At 40.7% G+C, this 20,967-nt stretch overlaps 1 protein-coding gene across 1 annotated transcript in view; it reads left to right on the top strand.

Annotated features, from left to right (window-relative positions):
* The first annotated feature begins 3,011 nt into the window (after positions 1–3,011).
* rxrgb (retinoid X receptor, gamma b) overlaps positions 3,012–20,967 on the top strand; it is a 38,429-nt gene continuing 20,473 nt past the window's right edge. Inside the window, exon 1 of the mRNA XM_087785470.1 lies at positions 3,012–3,116. Within this exon, the coding sequence (XP_087641596.1) occupies positions 3,086–3,116 (31 nt within the window). The 5' untranslated portion in view covers positions 3,012–3,085. The remainder of the gene's footprint in view (positions 3,117–20,967) is intronic.

The raw sequence follows: 20,967 nt of genomic DNA, 5'->3' as shown, positions 1-20,967 counted from the left end.
TCACTGGAAAAAAGACCAAGGCCTCTCTGACTGCAGTGGACACGGTGGAGGAGGCAAACAGTCTCAACAACTTTTTCAACAGGCTTGAGCAGGTCACCTCACTCTCGCTGCTGCCTGCTCCAGAACCTGCCCCCCGTCCTGTGCCCCCTCAGCTTCACACAACCGCTTCTGCGCTTCTTCACCTCAGTCCAGGTACATGATTTTGGCAATAACTACCGTTTATCAAAATAAATTTAAATCAAGAGCTGAAAGCATGCAACGACCAACATGTAGGGTGTGTGTTTGTTATATTCAGTGTGAGCACATTTTCACTTGGTGACTGTTTAAGTGTCAACACTTTAAATATAGAAATATATAAAGTTGTCACCAAAGCACGGATCACATTCCTAAGAGAGGCAAGAATGTGGTGTGATTTTAAGGGCTAAGATACCAGATAATTGTGTCTCATGCCATTTTGATAAACAGACCAATCAATCATTTAAGATTGTTGATATCTTTGTATTTTCCACTTTTCCCGCATAAAATCATAGAAGATCAATGCATATTTAGAGTAGATGACAACCTTACAAACATTAATAATGGCAAAATCATTTGTGCTAATAGCTATATCAATGTTACAGATGGTAATGTTTAACTGTTAATTTAAAGGAACGTTGAATACAAAGCTGCAAAAATAATTATAGGATGAGAGTTTATAACTAAAAGATAAACTGTTTAAAGTTTCAAAAGCCACCGTGTTTCTTAGCCTCAGACTAAATAAAATAAAATAAAAAAACCCCAAAAATCAGTCAACATATAAGCAAAGACAAACTCATGCATGCAAACGTAACTTTGAGCTTCATCTCATCTTTTGTTCTTTAGATTGATGTGTGAAGAGATGGATGATGTTCTGTAGTGCAGCGATGTATTGTCTTATCCTGGCTCTCAGGCCGAACAGGGGACAGGGAGTGTCAGAATGGTAAAGAGGGTCCTGCATGGTGGGGGGCGGCAGATCCCCTCTGATAAAGCTTAATGGAGATGTCCTATTGACAGCCAAGGCAGATGGAGACACCCATCTTTGTTGATGAGGCTGTCGTGAGAGAAGAGGGGTTCAGAGACAGAGAGGAACAGAGTGTGTGCTTTTAATTTCATTTGCTGCTCTTTTTAGCAACACATGGACTTGCTAGCAGGTGGCTCACTTTTGTTGAGCTTAGTTGGGGGAATGTGAATACAAAGGGATTAGTGGACATGTTTGTTTCCTTGATTGTGTGTTCTGAAGTTGATGCATGAAGCAGTACCCACAAAGAGAACAAACCAACTAAGTATAATATTTTGTATGAAATGACATTGTTTGAAAGACTATGAAACTGATTTGTATGTTTCTTAGGGATACAAAATCTAAAAGACAAAGAAAACCGTTCCAAAATCCTCTTAATTCCTTGAACCATACCACCATTAGGGATACACAAAGAAAGATCTGACAAATGACTGCTGCAATGTTCTTCTTTGACTTTAATGAATGTATATATTATATGGGGCTAATGGAGGCTGTGGTGGAGGGGCGGGCACAGTGCTCGAACAATTGAAAATCCCTTGTTAGTGTAGAATGAGCTAAAAAATAAAACAACATTTTTCTTTGTTAGCATCCTCCTGAGCTCTTTGATAATCAGCTGCCACACAGACTTTGAAGCTGAGCGTGCTGTTCCCATTAGTTGTGCACCAACTAACCCACTGAGTGGTCCTCGGGTTGACAGAGCGTTTGCCTGCCCCTCAGCTGAAGACAGTGAATGGCTCAATGCAGCATGACTCCTGGATAACCTCAGGAGGTACCAGAGCTTCACCTCTACATGACCCCGCACTGTGATCAGGGGTGTGGGAGGGGGACTCCAAGGGGGTTACCGGAACAGGCTGAACATTAGCAACAGGTAAACAATAGCAAAAACAATCAAACCACTGGGATAATACAATTTTAATTTAATAGATATTGTCATGTACACTGGCATTTTTATTACCTCATTGAGTAGACACAACAAATTCTGGATTAAGCTATTTTAAAGACAAAATTTGTTTGATTTAGTATTCAATTTTACTATCAAGCTACTCAGATTTGATATTTCATCTATTATAGACTAAAATATTGCTATTGATTATTCGATTTAGAATTAGCAACTATTATGAACTAGGTATCTCAGGAGCTTCAAGATTCCCTGTTATGAACATGTGTAAACATTTATAACATTGTCAGTACACACATACACATTAAAAACACATCAGTTGAGGAATCCCAAATGGCATATGTACAAGTATGTACAAGGCTTTGAGCAGTAGGTCAAGATTTTTTTTTGTTTCTTTCGTAGACCTGCTGTGGTCACCTAAAGGGAAGTGTAAAAAACATTCTTGAACTGATACATTCTGTTTATTATTATTATATTATATTTTCTTTTCATTTTAAAGGACAACTAATCTCTAATTTCAACGTTCAACAAATCCATTGGAGGTGGAGACTTGTACTTATGGTAAATAAGATCAATCTCGTGGTCAAGTGTTTTTTCAGCGGGTGGGGCTAAAGCATATATTTTTAATACAAATATTTCAATTAAAATAGAGTTTTGTGCAAACAGATACATTCTGATGAGTATATTGGGTCCGAGATCAATTTAAGAGACACTCAAATCAAGTTGTTGCCCTTTAAACAAATCCAGACTATTTAAATGTTATATACAAAGATTAATAAACGAGAAAAATAAAAAAACTAAAGCGAAATAAAATCTTGCATTATAACCGTTAATCCTTGCAACGACCGAGACAGACTTTTATTATCTTGATATAAACACTGCTGTAAAAACAGACAATGTTTGTTTTTTCACATATGTATGAGCTATTATCGTACTATTGCTCCGGGGTCAATGTGAATATTATATTTGCTCATAACCGTGCTATGAACTCCCACTGTTGTCATTGGGAGACGGCTGTCCTGGGACACCCAGCTCACCACCCCCTCGCTGGGGCCCCGTGCAGAGTCTGCTTGCAGAGTTAGGTCTGACTGGGAGTGGAGAGGCTGGGATGCGGAGCAGCAGCGACTGAAACTACGCTACAACTCTGAGCTATGGACGGCAATGACTCCTATTTAAACCTGAGTGAGTACAACTCTATGTCTCTGTCGAGACAACTTTGCTTTGACGGAGCAGCTGTGTTATTTTGTTACAGTGTGTGTGTTCGCTTCGTGGCGGCTCGTCGTGTGCACACGAGCCCATGGACTATAATCGAAAACTCCTGGTCGTAAATCGGAGTGTTGAGCAGGTTTTATGGTCGTTTCTTACATTGCTCTGGTCGACAAGGAAGCAGCAACGTCAGGTGACCGCGGCTGTGTGGGTCGGGCAAGGTCAGAACTTGAGTCGCGCTGGTGTCATGTATGGTCCCGTCATATGTCTCTGGATCGCCCTCGAGACAAAACACCCATATTTATTCAAAGTATTGGTTTAAGCTCCTCTTTCTGTGAAGAGCTAGCCATAAACGGCATTGTACTTAAAACAAACAAACTTGAAGTTGTATGTAAACAAAAGCGTCAGTTACGACATGGTGTCGCTAAGTAAAGCTGATCTCAGTGTGGCTGGCTTTGCCCTTGAACCAGGTGATGTCTATTATCAGAAGTGCTTTCATACCACACCCCTTCAACAAACTACAGCAAACTACTTTTCCTGGATTGATTTTTTTTTGTGTGTAGAAAATGTACATTTAAATGCACATAGAGATAAAGTATTATGATTAAAAATCATAATTTAACCCAGTTTACACAGTTTTGCATTTACACATATAGTTAAAAGATCAAGATATGTGTCATAATACATTTTTATTAGTGCTTGTTAGTCACTAACAAGCACTTATCCAAACTCCAGCTACTTTTTCTAAACTCTTAACACAGACTTGCTCATACTAAACAATTGGCCTCATAATTATCTTCTCAAAAACACATTTTGTTAAATATATACTAACTCTTCATTTCAAAATAGAAAACATCTTTACACAGATAAAATTGACCAAAACACTGGAAATCTGACTCAACATTAAATTGTTCTGTCAAAGAACAAAACTTTTTCTCTTCACAAGGTACATGCTGTTCATCAAAGTACACAGGATATAAAATACTGGATATTGTTGACATTACAAAATTGCTTGGAACTCTATTCACAAATATATATTCAAAAGCATTAAATTATATAAGTAAGTAAGTATCAGTTTTCTTTCTTTACTGTTTATTACAGGTGGTACAGTATACTTTTTAAAATATGATAAAAATTAACTAAATGAAATGAAACACAAGAACATTCTAAACAAAAATACAACAGAAAAAAGCCCACATACTGCTACTGCTCCTCTTAAGGCCTTGGCACACAGCGCCAACTGTCGGACGTCTGACACTGTTGGGCAGTCCTGGGTGGTCTGACGTAGTAGAAATGCTTTAAGACTAGTCGAGAATGGTCGGTGTTTTCATCCGTTGAACGAAAGATAAAATGAAAATGGATAACGACACATTAAAAGGAAGCAACTCGCATTGTCAGCCCTTGGTCTTCTTGTTGTGGAAGAAAGACGTTGCAGAAAAAACGCATGGATCGTAGAGTGACAGTTCAGAGGGCTTTTTCGTATGTGTCAAGCAAGATGTAGGGAAAGAATTGTGATTATCTAGAATGATCATTAAAGTCATGTCAACAATATAGCACACGGAGCAGGAGGAGATGAGATGGATTCCAATGTTTTGATAATGTATGCTGGATGCATGTGAAAGGACCAGATTACCATGTCTAGACTGTGTCGCATTGATCTGATTCATTCACATGATAATATTGGTGTTTTTAATAAAAGTGTAGTTTCATTCATATTGCTGCTTATCTAGTGTTTACAATAGTCACTTCTGTTTCATTCGCTAGCTAAACCTAGCACTTGACCAATCAGATTGAAACCACACTCTAGTCTAAACCAGAGTCAGTTGTGTTTGAGATAATTTACCTCACATAAAACAGCTCTGTGTTTGTTTATTACAGTACATAGTGAGATACATTCTTTTTGAACTGATATCTTTGCAGAAACAGTTTTTTTTGTCTTTGCTATTATGGGCTGTTGGGTGTTAACATTCATAATAACACTAAAACAAGTCCATAGTTTTGTTGGAAGTTATGACTTGTCTGTTAAGAAAATGTTATCATTATGTAAACGTGCTCAACGACTGCATATTGTGTTAATGGTATGGCCACAAATCTCTGATGCTGTGCTAATTGTGTTAATAGTTAAGAAAATGTATCTGAAGTACATGTAAGGGCTTGGTAGAAACCGAAAAATAATGAAATGTCACAGTTCTAGATTTAATTATAATAATAATATATCATTACGCAACAGAGGGCATGTATGGTGTAGTTTTCCCTTAACTGTGTTTCTCATTTATTTGAGTCATCAACAGATGAGTACTTCAAAATAATTGAACTTACCATTGTGCAATTACCATAAACTCATGTTATCCTAGACAGATAGATGCAATCCGGCTTCGTATACTCCTAAAGCCCCTTGATACTACTAGACTTGCAGGGTAATGTTACGGAGCCTCATGATACGGCTAGACTCGTGGACTAATATTACAGCGCCTGGAGGTAGCTTACCAAAGTCGTACTAAATCATTTTGACATATTTGTCACCTACAAGCGAATTGGCAGGCTGTTGTGTTGCAATAGACCTCATTTGGCTCATCCATCTAGCCAGAGGTCATTGTACAATCGAAAGAAAACATATGAATTATTGCAAACATACCTTTTAAATATGTATTTATTTGTTATGCCGCTATTTAATTTAGAAGACATTACCATGATTGGTTTTCTTGATATGCAACACTTTTCTCACTTATATATTCTACAATAAGATTCAATCAGTTAAACATCTTTTGTATTCTACTATAAAGTTTATTTTCTGCTAATACTGATTAATGAAATAATTGAAACTGAAATTCTTTTAAGCTGTCATAAAGCTGACATTTATTTTGAAAAAAAAGAAAACCTAATGAAAACATTTACATTTCTTGTAAACATCTGTCTGTCTTTCAACTTAAATTGCATTGAAAGTGCTTCCCTTTTATGATACATTTGTATTGAGTATTTCTTCTGTTGATGTCCTTTATTTCTTTGCCACAGTTTTTTCATATCCCATCTGTGAAAGTGATTTTAGACTGTCTCACAAGTTCTCTTAGTCCTGTGAAAATCTTGTAGCTCACAGATTTGGGAAAATGAGAGTGAAGAATATCAAAGAGGGTGAGGGTTGATCACATTCGCTGAGGTGAACTCTCCAAACATTGCAAAGGCTGCTAAATCATCCTCAACTACCTTGCTTATTGCATAAATCCAGTCATACATTTTTTCTGGTTCATCCAACAGCAAATGTGTGTGTGATATCATGTGACTTAAAGAATGTGGGTGGTTCTATTTGAAACAGCTTTAAAACCACCAATCCACGCACAAATCTCTCCACCCAGTCCAAGAGAGTTAAATAAACCACACAGGTAGAGAAGGTGTGGCTCTCTGCTGGTATTTGCTTAAGGATTCTAAAGGTTAGGACCCATGCAGAGGTAAACAATACACACACACACACATGCTCACACGTCATCCATTGGTCGCATCTTTTGTCTTCATTTAACATGACAATATTCACTTTATGTAGTTGAATCCGATTCTTTTTTGCAGATATCAATGTAGAAGCTTTCCAAAAGAATGACTTTGTGACAGGAGAACCTTAGAAAAACATTGATTTTCTCCACTGTGAAATAAACTATTAAATATAGGATCTGGCTAACTTTTATGTATATTTAGGCTGATGTCTATTCAGGTCCTTATCCGTACATCCATTCGTGATCACAAGACGCTATCTAAAAACGCCTCGCTATGCAGATTCTCAAAAGGAATGTTTCAATAACACATACTCTGCTAAATGAAACCAAACTTTCAGAAGGGGAGGCTCATGACTACTGGCACCATTGTTGTTTAGATGAAAGTGGCGAATGCACAGCAGCATTTCTGTTTAGATGACTTCGGATTTCACTGTACACTAAAGCCTGCGGGAAACACCAACTGTAGCGATACACTAATCTCACAATATGATACAATATGATTTTTTTCAGCTCCTGATAAGATTCGATACTTAAATTTTAGCATTATTTTTAACAATTGAGAGGTACTGAACTCTGGCAATTTAGTGACATCTTGGGATTGTTCCACTTACTTTTGATTTAATGAATATAATTGATACTAAATATACACAATATACGTTGTCTACCACTTGAAAATGCTGAACAAAATGAATCAAAGATGTGGTGAAAAAAAGATTCATCATTATCAGTGCAAACTGTAGCCTACAGGCTTTTAAATTAATAAATATAAAATAAATTGTTATCATTAAAAGTTTAGAAAAAGTACATTAGGTGCCACATTATAATTCATAATTTTCATGATAAATTATTCAAAACATTATGGATAATATTATGAGCATTAGTATAAATAATGTTCATTTTCATGTCGTCGCTGTTATCCCTGATGCCTCCAACAATGGCAGTGTCGTCATCATACTGAACGAGACTCGGCTTGGAGTTGTAGCTGAAGTCTGAAATGTAGATGGTGAAGAGGAGAGGGGCCAGTACTGTCCCCTGAGGTGCTCCTATATTGCAGACCACAGAATCATACATCATCAGTGAGATAGTCCGAGATCCAGGAGACCAGACCAGGGTCCACATGCATCTGTAAGTAAGTAAGTAAGTAAAGTTTATTTTTTAAAAGCGCCTTTGTAGACCAGGGTCACAAAGCGCTTTAACAAACAAAAACAATATACGACTAAAATACATGCTTTAAAAGCGTAAAACACATAAGACTGGAGTCCCAGAAATTTAGGAAAAAGCCTGCACAAATAAGAATGTCTCAAGTTGTCTTGAAGGAGTCAGTAGATTCAATCAGACGCAGAGGGAGAGAAAGAACGTTCTTAAGCTTAAGAGAAACAGCCTGGACGGATTTCTCTCCTCTTGTCCGGGAGCGAGTGCACGTAGCCATGAGCAGATTCAAATCCACAGACCTGAGAGCCCGAGCTGGGATGTAAGGCTGAATCAGTTCGCTGATGTAAAGAGGAGCCTGACCATGAACCAGGATCTAGTGATCAACTGTGTCAAAGGCTGAGGACAGATCCAAGAGAACCAGAACAGTGTATTGACCCAAATCAGCCGACATCAAGATGTCACTGGACACTTTCAGTAAGGCTGTCTCCGTTGAGTGATCTTTGCGGAAGCCAGACTGAAACTTCTCATGGATGTCGCTCTGATTCATGAACAACAATAGCTGCTCAGACACCACATATTCTAAGATCTTGGACAAGAAGGGAATCTTAGAAATAGGCCTAAAATAACCAAGGTCAATCAGCCTGGCTTTTTGAGTAAAGGCTCCTCAATGGCATGCTTAATTGCATTGGGAAAAACCCCTGTGGAAAAGGCGAGGTTTATCATTTTGGTAACCCAGGGACCAATTACATCAAACGCTTTATTAAAGTGCCAATATATCAGCCAGAGTCGCATAGTTAAATGAGGACCACAAGGTGGAGAAAGGCTCAGTGACAGCAGGGGTTCTACACACAAGGGGAGGGATTTTCTCTTTGATCAATTTAATTTTGTCAGTGACAGGGGTGATTGGAGCAGCAGGACACACAAGAGAATTTATCGGGTCAAACAACACTTTGGGGGTTTTCTTATTCACTTTTAACAGTTTTCAACTGTAAACAGATATGGAAGTCAATCATTGAAGAAAGAGGGTCAAACATAGCCGAGAAACTGTCTGCTTTATCCACTGAGATAACACGCCTCAGAGACCTAACTTCTAAGGGCTTCTTAGGCTCAGGGTTAACAAGAGAATGAAAAACAAGCCACCACAAAGTGCTCGGACACCACATACAGCTTCAGTTAAAGTGACAGTGTAGCTGACCCTCGATGTCCTTACTATGAGACTTGCGCAGCACATCCCAGTCTGTGGTGTCAAAGCTGATGTCCACTTCCTGATTGTCCTAGTGGTCACAGTCTGTCTCTGCACCAGAGGAGTGTACTGTGACTGTAGATAGCCCAGGTTATGATCGGACTTTCCAAGTGGAGGAAGAGGTTTGGTTTGGCTTTTGTTCCTGGTGGGTAAATCCACTGCCTGGTGGAAAGTAGGCAGTGTAGAGTCCAGGTTGGTATGATTTAAAATCTCCAGATATGATGATAAAAGCAGGGTGCTGATTCTAAAGTCTAGCTGTCACTGTATGCATCTTCTCACAGGCATAGGGAGCCGCAGCACTTGGTGGAATTTAAACACACAGCACGAATACGTGACTTAACTCGCATGGTAGATAGTATGGCCGCAGGCTGACAGCCAACAGTTCTGTTCAGTTCTGTTCAGTTCAATCCTGACAACACAAGACTTTCTTTACAGCAAGGGTCTCCAAACCGGTCCTCAAAGGGCTGTGGTGGTGCAGGTTTTTGTTCCAACCAATCAAGAGCACCCCCTTTAACCCAATCAGGAGTCTTTAGAGTGTAATCAGTTGATTGTCAGTCTGGCCATAGACATGTACACATAGACGCTGCAACGACTGTAGACGGATGTGTATAAAGCGCCCCCATCTTGGTACAGTGTCATCAGAGGCAGCGGCGCATTACAAAACTGCAGGGAAGGAGGTACTTCTCAATCTTAAAATACAATTATTCTCTGCATTTTGGACCAGGGCCGGGTCTAGGCAGGGGCAAGAGGGGGCCTGGCCCCCTCAAATAAATGGTGTGCCCCTCAAACCAGGGCCGGGTCTAGGCAGGGGCAAGAGGGGGCCTGACACAATGCCCCCTCAAGATTTGTGGCTGCCCCCTCATACATGCCTGTCTAGACCCGGCCCTGTTTTGGACCGGTTTTCAACGGAACGGTTTGGTCCGTTCAAATCGTCATTCGCACCACCCCGGTGGTAATGTGTCCCGGGCTACACAAGCGTTTGTATACATACTTGATGAGCCCTCAACCTCTGCGTTTCCCGCAGGTGTGTGTGTCTCTGTCAGCAGTTGTGATGGTGAAGCCTGGCAGGTCCACGTAAGGCGACGTATGTATCTGAGAACATGTAAAGTAATTTATTTTGTGTTCTTCATGCATAACATACTCCTGCCCATTCGATAACTCCAGCGCTACCATGGGCCACTCGATCCACAAAATTAAATCGTCAGAAGTGAAGAGAACACCTCTTCAACGTACCAGACGCAATCGAATGTGTGAATTTGCCCACTCGTGTTGGTTACAACGACGAACTGGAATCAAGTCGAGTCAGCGATGTGGACGACGAGCATGCAGATGAGCTTCCCTCAGATGGTTTCTGACAGTTTGTGCAGAAATTCTTTCTGAACTCTACTGAATGAGCCCCCAAGGCTCATGACATCATGATCATCATCTGACGATGTCCTAAAATTTACAGCATACACCTGTCTTATTTCTACCACACTGCTATCCTTTACCGCCACTCCAAGATGGTGCCGCACGAGCAGCAGCTGGTTACAACAGCTCCCTCTTTCTTCTTACTTTTTATTACACTTTTTCCATTTTTTTGGCGTCTTTTTAATTTTTTCTTTAGAGTGGTCGGATCTTGTTGCCGTTGTGCACAAAACGAGACCACTTTTACAACTTTTAAATACGGTTTTCTGCTATTTTCGTCACTTTTGGGAAGGAGGGGTTCAAGATGGTTCGTGCGGACCGGGACATGGATGGAAAGAGGAGAGGAGGAGGAGTGGCGGTGTTTATTAATGAGAGATGGAGCGATCCCGCGCATGTCTCCATTAAAGAACAAGTGTGCACTAAGGACATAGAGTTTGTTGCGGTGGGCATCCGCCCGTATTACATCCCGAGGGAGTTCTCACATGTGATTGTGTTCACTGTTTACATTCCTCCCTCTGCGGACGCAGCCGCAGCGAGCGAGAGGCTGAGCGCCTCAGTGTCGGACCTGCAGCTCAAACACCCGAACTCTCTCCTGCTCATAAACGGGGATTTCAACCATGCCTCACTTTCCTCCATTCTTCCCACCTTCACACAATATGTGAAGTGCCACACCCGGGAGGACAAGACTCTGGACCTTTTATATGCAAATGTAAAAGGTGCCTACACCTCCATCCCCCTACACCCCCTGGACAGCTCTGATCACAACCTGATACGTCTGCGACCTGAATACACTCCCATGGTGAGGAGACAGCCTGCACAGAAAAGAACTGTTAAGATGTGGAATGATGAAGCCAAGGAGAGGCTGAGAGACTGCTTTGAGTCTACAGACTGGAGCGTCTTCTCTCATGGTGATGACATCGACACCTTCAATGACCATTCCACGGATTACATAAAGTTCTGTGAGGACAACGTCACGCGGACCCGCAAGGTGCGGTGCTTTGCCAACACCAAGCCATGGGTGACCCCTCAACTTCAAGTTCTGCTGAACAAGAAGAAGAGGGTGTTTGCTTCAGGGAGCAGAGAGGAGCTTAAGGAGGTCCAGCGTGAACGCAAGAAGGCGATCAGGATGGCCAAGGACGAATACAAGAGGAAACTGGAGGAGCAACTGGCGCAGGGCAACACAAGGGATGTGTGGAAAGGCCTGAAGAACATCTCAGGTCATGGCCAGAGTGGCGCCAGAGACACAGCAGGGGGAGACCAAAGATGGGCCACTGAACTTAACCAGTATTTCAACCGGTTTGATCAGGGCCCCCCTCCCCCCTCCATCTCTGCCCCCCACTCTTCACAAAGCTGTTTTTCCCCTGCTTCAGCCCCCTCCCCCCAACTGTTCTCACCTCCAAGCCACCTTTCTCCCCCCCAACATGCCCTACTTCAGCTGCCCAACCCCCCACAGCCACCTCTCTCTGTTACATCTGAACAGGTGAGGAGAGAATTAAGGCGACTGAAGATCAGGAAAGCTGCTGGACCAGATGGACTCAGCCCCAGACTGCTCAGGGACTGTGCTGATCAACTTTGTGAGTTGGTCACACACATCTTCAACCTGAGCCTCAAACTGGAGAAGGTCCCGGTCCAGTGGAAGACCTCCTGTGTGGTTCCGGTTCCCAAGGCGGTGCACGCGAAGGAACCAAGCCACTTCAGACCAGTCGCCCTGACCTCCCATCTGATGAAGACCTTGGAGAGGCTGGTACTCCGCCATCTACGCACGACGGTGAGCTCTGCGTTGGATCCGCTGCAGTACGCCTACAGGCCAAAGATGGGGGTGGATGACGCCGTCATCTACCTGCAGCACCGGGCACTGACTCATCTGAAAGGCGCCGGTAGCACTGTGAGAGTCATGTTTTTTGACTTCTCAAGTGCTTTCAACACCATCCAGCCGGCGCTGCTAAGGAAGAAGATGGAGGATGCAGGAGTTGGGACACAGCTGGCAGCATGGACGATGGACTACCTCACCAACAGGCCGCAGTATGTGAGGCTGCAGGACTGCAGGTCTGAGGTGACCATCTGCAGCACCGGGGTGCCTCAAGGGACAGTGCTGTCACCTTTCCTTTTTTCCCTCTACACGGCGGACTTTACCTATGACTCCAGCAGCTGTCACCTCCAGCAGTTTTCTGAAGACTCGGCCATTGTGGGCTGCGTGTCTGGGGGGGGCGAGCTGGAGTACAGGTCAGTCATCAAGGACTTTGTTGACTGGTGTGAGAGCAACTACCTTTGCTTAAACACCGGTAAGACAAGGGAGATGGTGATTGACTTCAGGAAAAAGTCCCCACCACATCAACCGGTGAGCATCCAGGGCTCGGACATTGAGCTAGTGGACAGCTTCAAATACCTGGGTGTTCACCTCAACAATAAACTGAACTGGTCCACACACATCAACGCCGTGTATAAGAAGGGCCGAAGTCGCCTCCACCTCCTGGGGAGACTGAGGTCCTTCGGAGTGTGCAGACCACTTTTAAGGACCTTTTATGACTCCGTGGTAGCCTCTGCTATCCACTACGCTGTGGTCTGCTGGGGAGCAGGCAGCACGGACCGGGACAGGAAGAGACTGAACAGGCTGGTCACGAGGGCCGGCTCTGTCCTGGGCCGCTCGCTGGACTCGGTGGAGGAGGTGGGAGAGAGGAGGACACTCTCTAGTGGCCTATGGCTCGCGAGCCAGGTGTGGCTCTTTTGATGATTGCATCTGGCTCGCAGATTTTGGCTTTTCAGATAAAACATAAAATATTATCACTTGTTTCAGGGGTGGGCAATCGATCGCGAAGCTGTTGCGAGTAGATCGCGTGATTTAAGAAAACATGATATAAGAAAATAGTAAAGAGAGCTCTGATTGGCTGCTGTGCATATTAATCAAATGGTTATTGCGCCGATTGGTTGAAAATTTGATTGACATGCACACCAGCCAATCAGAGCTCCCGCCTCTTCCGCTGAACGCACGGAAAAGATCATATGAATCGAGAATAAAAAGAGCAAAACGTGCGACAGTCATTTTACGCAATTCAGAAAAACTATATAGAATTATAAGCTTGTTTTTTTTAAATAATATATCGAACAAAATAATGCGCGTTTGATCGCTTCAGGTTCTTCTCTAATAGAGTCACAGAAACATGACGTCAGGTCCATCAAAGTTAAGCTGCAGGTTCCAATGAAACCTTTTGTGATCGCGGTCCTTAAAACACACTTGCACTAATACACCATCACATGATGACTATTTGTAAATTACCTTTATCTCACGAATATAATAAGAATACGCTCAAACCCAAACACATTAAACAGGTGCAGGTGAGCCACACATTCTAATGACGTCAGAGACGATCAGACAAAGCGATGATGATGTGAAGTTACTGATGAACAGTTTTATTCTCGTTAAACTTCATCTGAAATTTAATTAATCCACTTGTGTGATTCATATCAGACATGTTTAAAATTAACAAATATAAACTGTTAGTTTGAATTCATGTTTTCATTTGTTTTTGTTTTTTCATGATCACAGAAATGGAGAAATTTTAGTCTTGTGCTTCATTTGAATATGATCGACATATTGAAATGGAGGCATGGAAAGGGATGAACCCGTCTGAATTCTTTGTTGATTTTGATGAACAAAGGAAAAGGGCTTGAATTTGTGCCAAGCACAGATTCTTACATCTGAATATTATTTATATGGCTCTCACTGAAATAAATTTCCAAATATTTTGCTTTCATGGCTCTCTGAGTCAAAAAGGTTCCCGACCCCTGCTCTAGACTATCCTCCATCAGGGACAACGCTCTTCACCCACTGCACCTGACCGTGGAGGAGCTGGCCAGCTCCTTCAGTGGCAGGCTCAGGCACCCCCAGTGTAGGACGGAGCGTTATAGAAGGTCCTTCATCCCAACTGGTGTCAGGATATTTAACTCTCTACTTTAAATATCCTGATGCTAATCCGTAGTGTGTTTTTCTTCTCATGTGTTTTTTTTTTTTTTTCTCCGTTTTTATTTCTATTTTATTTTATTTTTATTCTATTTTATTTTGTTAATAGTGTTACATTTCTAATTTTGTAAATAATTGTATATTCTTAAGATCGTTTTTATTTTATTTTGTATTATCTCTTTTATTATTTCTTTTTCCTTGCACTTTATTTTTTTAAACTGCGCTGTTGTGAAAGTGTGTTTCCCCTCTGGGGATGAATAAAGCTTTTCTATTCTATTCTATTTTGTGAATAAACACTTAAAAGAGATTTTTTTCTCAGGTTTCGTTCAGATGGCGGTCGATTTAAGCTTAGATTTCGATTAAGTTACTTACGAATGCGCAGAGTTACGGCAGTAAAGTTACGAGTTGTGAACGAAGAGGTGCAATACTGTACAAGCGTGCGGCTTGTCTTTTTCTCACTTTGATCAAGAAAAGAAGATTCAAGCATTTGTAAACTTAAAAAATATATTTGAAATTATTTATTTGTAATAATTTAATAACTACAAGTCTTTAATTATGGCGCATGGCGGAGTTTGTATGTTCTCCCCATGTTGCGTGGGTTTGCTCCGTGCAATCTGGTTTCCTCCCACAGTCCAAAAACATACAGAGGTTTATTGAGAACTTTGGGAAATTATCCATAGGTATGAGAATGTGTGTGAATTATCTGTCTTTGTGTGACCTGTGACAGACTGGCGTCCTGTCCAGGGTGTCCTCTCCCTCTCGCCCTACGATACTGGGATAGGCTCCAGTCTCCCCGCGACCCCGTTAAGGGATAAAGCGGTTGAAAATGAATGAATGAAGTCTTTAATTATACAAGTGTGCCTTATGTTATTGAGTACAAATATATAGTTATGTGTATGCGCATTTGAAGTACGGTACAATATAGGCACCCATTTTATCAGTGAGTGAGGTGCAAAACAAATCTGTGACTCACACATGTCGTGTTTAGTAACTACTTCTAATCGTACACTTAGAAAATATAGTCAAATTTTTTTTTTTTAATTACGCATGTGTATCTTGTGAGTATGAATATGTAGTTACTTTAATGCAAGTTAGTAGTACGAGTACGGATCTCATGTTTGGGTATGTGGGACTAAAGCACCCGTTCTCACTTCATATCAGACGATCTTTGAGGTGAACATGCTGGATGTGGAGGTCCTTGGCTGGTGGTTACACATGGTCTAATGTTGTGAGGCTGGTTAGATGTGCTGCCAAATTAAACGCCTTTGGACCAACTTATGGTAGATAAATGAACATGAACAATTCACAAGCAAAAACTCTGGTGATCATTCCTGCTGTCAGCATAATTGCACACTCCCTCAAAATTTGCGAAATCTGTGGCATTATGATACAACTGAACATTTTAAATAGCCTTTTAATGTGGCCAGTCTAAAAAAATCAGCATCTTGATATGCCACACTTGTGAGGTGGGTTGGATTAATTCGGCGAAGGAGAAGTGCCCACTATCACAGATTTATATAACAGAAAATATTGGAGAGAAAGGTTTATTTTATGTATGTAGAAAATGATTTAGATCTTTGAGTTCATCTCATAAAAAATGGGGGCAACAAAAGTGTTTAGTTTATTGTGTATTTATTTGTTCAAGTAAGCAAGTAAGTAAGTCATTTTTTTGTATAGCGCTTTTCCAGACCAGGGTCACAAAGCGCTTCAACAATCAAAACAATACTCAATAAAGTATATACTTTAAAGAGCAAGATAAAACGGACATTGATCCATAAACAGATACTTGGAAAATACAACATTCTTTTTATTTATCATTCGAATGTGAGTCATATTTTTTTTGGCTTTCATTGTGACCTAAAATACACTAATTCCCAATGCATTTAAACATGCCATTGTGGAGCCTCTGCTCAAAAAACCAGGCTTAGACCCAACTGACCTCAGTAATTTCAGGCCTATTTCTAAGCTCCCTTTCTTGTCCAAGATCTTGGAGAAGGTGGTGTCTGAGCAGCTGTCTTTGTTCCTGGATCAGAGCGACATCCATGAGAAGTTTCAGTCTGGCTTCCGTAAATATCACTACGGAGACAGCTTTATTGAAAGTGTCCAGTGATATCATGATGTCAGCTGACTCGGGTAAATTCACTGTTCTGGTTCTTTTGGATTTGTCCTCAGCCTTTAACACAGTTGATCACCAGGTCCTGCTGAGAAGACTGAGGGATGAAGTGGGACTGTCTGGGTCTGTGTTACAGTGATTCTCATCTTACCTTTCTGGGCGCAGTTTTAGTAATCCATGCATTTGTTTCTTCTCGTCTGGACTATTGTAACAGTTTTCATGTCTTAACAAGAAAGAGCTGTCTCGCCTGCAGTTGATACAGAACTCTGCAGCGAGAATTCTAACCCGCTCAAGTAGAAGAACTCACATTTCTCCGATCGTTAAAACTCTTCACTGGCTTCCAGTTTCTTTCAGGATCAACTTTAAAATTCTGGTTCTTACTTTCAGAGCTATTCATGGTCAGGCTCCTCCTTACATCACTGATCTGATCCAGCCTTACACCCCAGCTCGGGCTCTGAGGTCTGTGGATCAGAATCTACTGATGGTTCCTCGCACAAGGTTCAGGACCAGAGGAGAGAAAGCCTTTCAGGCTGTTGCTCCTTGCGCTTTGGAACGATCTTCCTCTCTCTTTGCGCTTGATGGAGTCTACTGACTCCTTTAAGAAACATCTTAAGACGTTTCTATTTGTTCAGGCTTTTCCTTGATTTTCTTGAACTCCTGTTGTATTATCAGTTTTATCTTGACCTTTAAAGTATATACTTTATTGAGTATTGTTTTGATTGTTTAAGCGCTTTGTGACCCTGGTCTGGAAAAGCAGTATATAAATGAAAATGACTTACTTACTTAAGAATTATTTTTTTTATTTCAAATAAAATGAGCTCCCCAATAAACCATATTGTTACATTACATAACAGTATCGTCACATCCCCCTCTACCTTGTGTAACAACTACAACTAGAAGTATATCAACCAATTTATAAATGTAATAGTCATCACACCAACACCTTATCCTTCAAGAAACCAAACATTTATTTTCATGTTACAGCTTGAACAAAAATGAAAACAATGTATACAATCATACATGGTAAACAGTCGTTTTAACGACTACTTGTCGTGATACTATGCCCGGACCTCAACAAATGGTGGTCAGATCTTTTCATTTCCTCTTTTTAATTTGGCTTTTAACGCACGTGACCGCTGCTGTTCCCTTCGAAGGATCCCATTCTGCGCACCTATCAGTGACTCTGTGTCATCAGAAAGTTCTGAAAGTTGGTCTTCTGAATGCTCGTTTCATTACAAATAAATAATTTTCTCTGAATGATCTCTTCACAATAGAAAAGTTGGATTTATTGTTTCTGTCTGAGACTTGGCAGAGAGAGGAAGAGTTTATTAATCTAAATGAGCTCTGTCCAGTACGGAGCGCTGTCCTAGGAAAGCCTCGCCTCTCTGGTCATGGGGGAGGTTTGGCTGTTGTTTATAAAGAGAGTTGTTGTTGCAAAGTGATTCAGACACAGGAAATCACTTCTTTCGAGTCTCAGATAATCTTGGTTGGTTCTACAAGACCTTTCAATTGTGTTTCAATCTACGCCTGAAAGACTTAAGTGACTTCTTATCTTTCATTATTCAAATTGAATCTGTTCTTATTCTTGGAGACTTTAATCTTCATGTTGATGACATTACATCTTGCTCTGCTAAAGAACATTAACTTTAACAGAAGCTTTTAATTTTAGCCACACGTTTCTGAACCCACTCATCAAAAAGGCTACATTTTAGACTTAGTTTTTACTATTTGCCTGGACATTTCTAATGTATCTGTACATGATGTCCATCTGACTGATCATTCTTTTGTCTTTTTTAACCTGGACTTCATCCCTGAACCTAACCCCTTAAAGTTTGGGTCTCAGAGGTGTGTCATCTCAGCCGATACTGCAGACAATTTCTGCTATGTTCGACCCTCTTTCCTTCAACAACAAAACTGAACTCTGGTTATTGCTCCTGATGATAAGGGGTCGAGTCAGTACTTGGGTGACTTAAGTCAGTCAAACTCTGAGAAACCTGGGTGTTATATTTGACAAAGACATGTCACTAGTTCAACACTGCAGAAAACTGACCAGAAACTGTTTCCTAAGAAAAATCTCTAAACTTAGGAAAATGTTGTCACAACATGATATTTTGAGTTGAGTTTTTAATCCATGCGTTTGTGTCTTCTCGCCTGGACTATTGCAACAGTTTGTTTTCATGTCTTAACAAGAAGGAGCCGTCTCGATTGATTCAGAACTTCCAGGCTGTTGCTCCAAAACTTTGGAATGATCTTCCTCTTTCTCTTATTTGATGGAGTCTACTGACTCCTTCAATAAACATCTTAAGACTGTGTTATCTTGATCTTTTTAGTAAATTTGTTTAAGCGTTTTGTGACCCTGGTCTAGAAAAGCGCTCTATAAATATAAATTACTTTTTTACTTAAAACTGATAAGCAACACTGCAGTTTTTTTCCAAATAAGTGTAAGTAAGTGCAAGTTGAAAAAACAAAACGGCCATGAAGTTGCACGAATGAGATAGTTATACAATATTTTATGAAAATAAGAATTAATAATAAATGGTTTTTCAAGGAAAATGTATGTATTTTTCATGTTTTTGGACCAACATGATGCAAGATTGCAGTTCCAGCAGGATGGATTTTTGAGGAAAGGATTATTTGTGTAATCCTATAACTGCATCCGATGGAGTTGCCTTTAACAGAACATTGATGCCTCCACCTTTCCTGAAAAGCAGTGGCGGCGCAAAGTGTTAATGTCATCTTGCAGCAACAAGTCTGACCCCCAACCTCTTAAACATGTGGTCACAGTCTACTGGATTAAGTCTATATATATATATATACAGTATATGTTTATATCAATTGTTGTTTTGCTGCTCCAGCAAATTAACCTTAAATGCCTCTGTGGAATGCTTTCCCATAAATAGAAGCTAGAAGGCTTGTTTTTTAAGTTTTTAATTAAGTTCATCTGTCTATGGAGGATTGTGAATCAGTTAAAATAATAATATAATTTGTCATTCATAATGTTTTCATTTATATGCAGAGACTGGTTATGAATGTGTTGTTTCTGTGATCTGCCTTTAGGTCCAAAGGTCAGGTCATCCCAACACACAACAAGGAGATGTGTACGCATGTATGTGTTTGTTTTGGCTTTATGGTCATTTTACCTTTCCTAGGACATTTGACTAACAAGTAATCCTTCGTCAAATGGACCGGCTTTCCATGTCTTCATGCAATGTTTGTGTCAGGACTCTGGACAGGAAACCCAAATACAGAAGCAGGGAACAGGATACAAAATTACGTATTGTATTTATTAAACAATGAAAAAAAGAATAGGAAGGTATCAGTACAGGATTAACACAGTTACAGTACTCACACGAGCATGCGCACTGGCACTCTCAGACATGCGTACTGGCCTCTCTAACTCAGTCAGCAACAAGGCAAAGACAGTTGATCACCATGCAGAATTTATAACAGTATTGACAAACTGAAGATGTTTTAATTTGAGTTAAAATGTTGTTTTATAGTGTTTGCACAAGCGCATTCATTACAAAACAAAACTTTATAAGCGATTTTAAGATACAGGAAACAATTTATTTAGGCATTGTTGTGTGTCAGTGTTGTTGTTGGTGTATGTGTGGAGTCTCGTTAGATCAACAACAATAATGTTAAATTATAAAAGACGTGATACTAACTAAACTGACCTTTGAATCATTACAAACAAAACAATGACCTTCATTTAAAATGTTTTATGATGTGCGGGAGGTTTTTGATCGTTGTTATTACTGACACATCTTTCTTCTAGAAATTGAGAATTATCTAATTTTTCCATAATATTTTTGATAGAAAACCTAGTTAAAAATTATTTAAATCAGATTTTTAACTTAAAACAAATACGTTTTACTGAAGGTTCCAATAAATGTGTGCAGAACACATCTTTATACTTCAAGTATAAAGTCAATTTGAATATGTCATTGTGCGGAAGGAAACCCAGGAGCAGAAAGTGTCTGTTCGTCAAACTTGAAAGTTTATTTTAGGAGCAGGCAAAGGGATCGTCAACAGTAGTCCAGGGAAAACAGCAAACAGGAACGATATCCGAAAAAAAAGGTCAGGGGCACAGGCAGGCAGGAAGGTGAGAAAACGTAGCAGGGTCAAAACCGGAAAGGCAAAACAATCTCGAAAACAGGACGTGAAACAAACACTAGACATACACGGGACAGCGAGTGTGACGAACCCACAAAGACTGAGGGAGAGTGAGCAGAATAAGAACACTGCCAGCAATCACTGGCAGCTGCAGAGTGGGAGAACACAAGACAGGTGGAGACAATAACAATCAGCAGGGGGAGGGACCGGAAAGGATACTCACACAGACACAGAAGGGAGCAGGTTACACCGGGAAAGACATACGAGACATAACAGTGCCCCCGCCACTAAGCCCACCAACTAGCTGACGAGAAGAGGACACGGGGAACACGGGACGAACAGGCATGAGAGAAAAA

Source organism: Callionymus lyra, chromosome 2, assembly GCF_982586985.1.
Source record: "Callionymus lyra chromosome 2, fCalLyr1.hap1.1, whole genome shotgun sequence".
In the NCBI taxonomy this organism is placed as follows: Eukaryota; Metazoa; Chordata; class Actinopteri; order Syngnathiformes; family Callionymidae; genus Callionymus; species Callionymus lyra.
The sequence above is the reverse complement of the archived record's forward strand: the minus strand, read 5'-3'. Positions and strand labels throughout refer to the sequence as shown.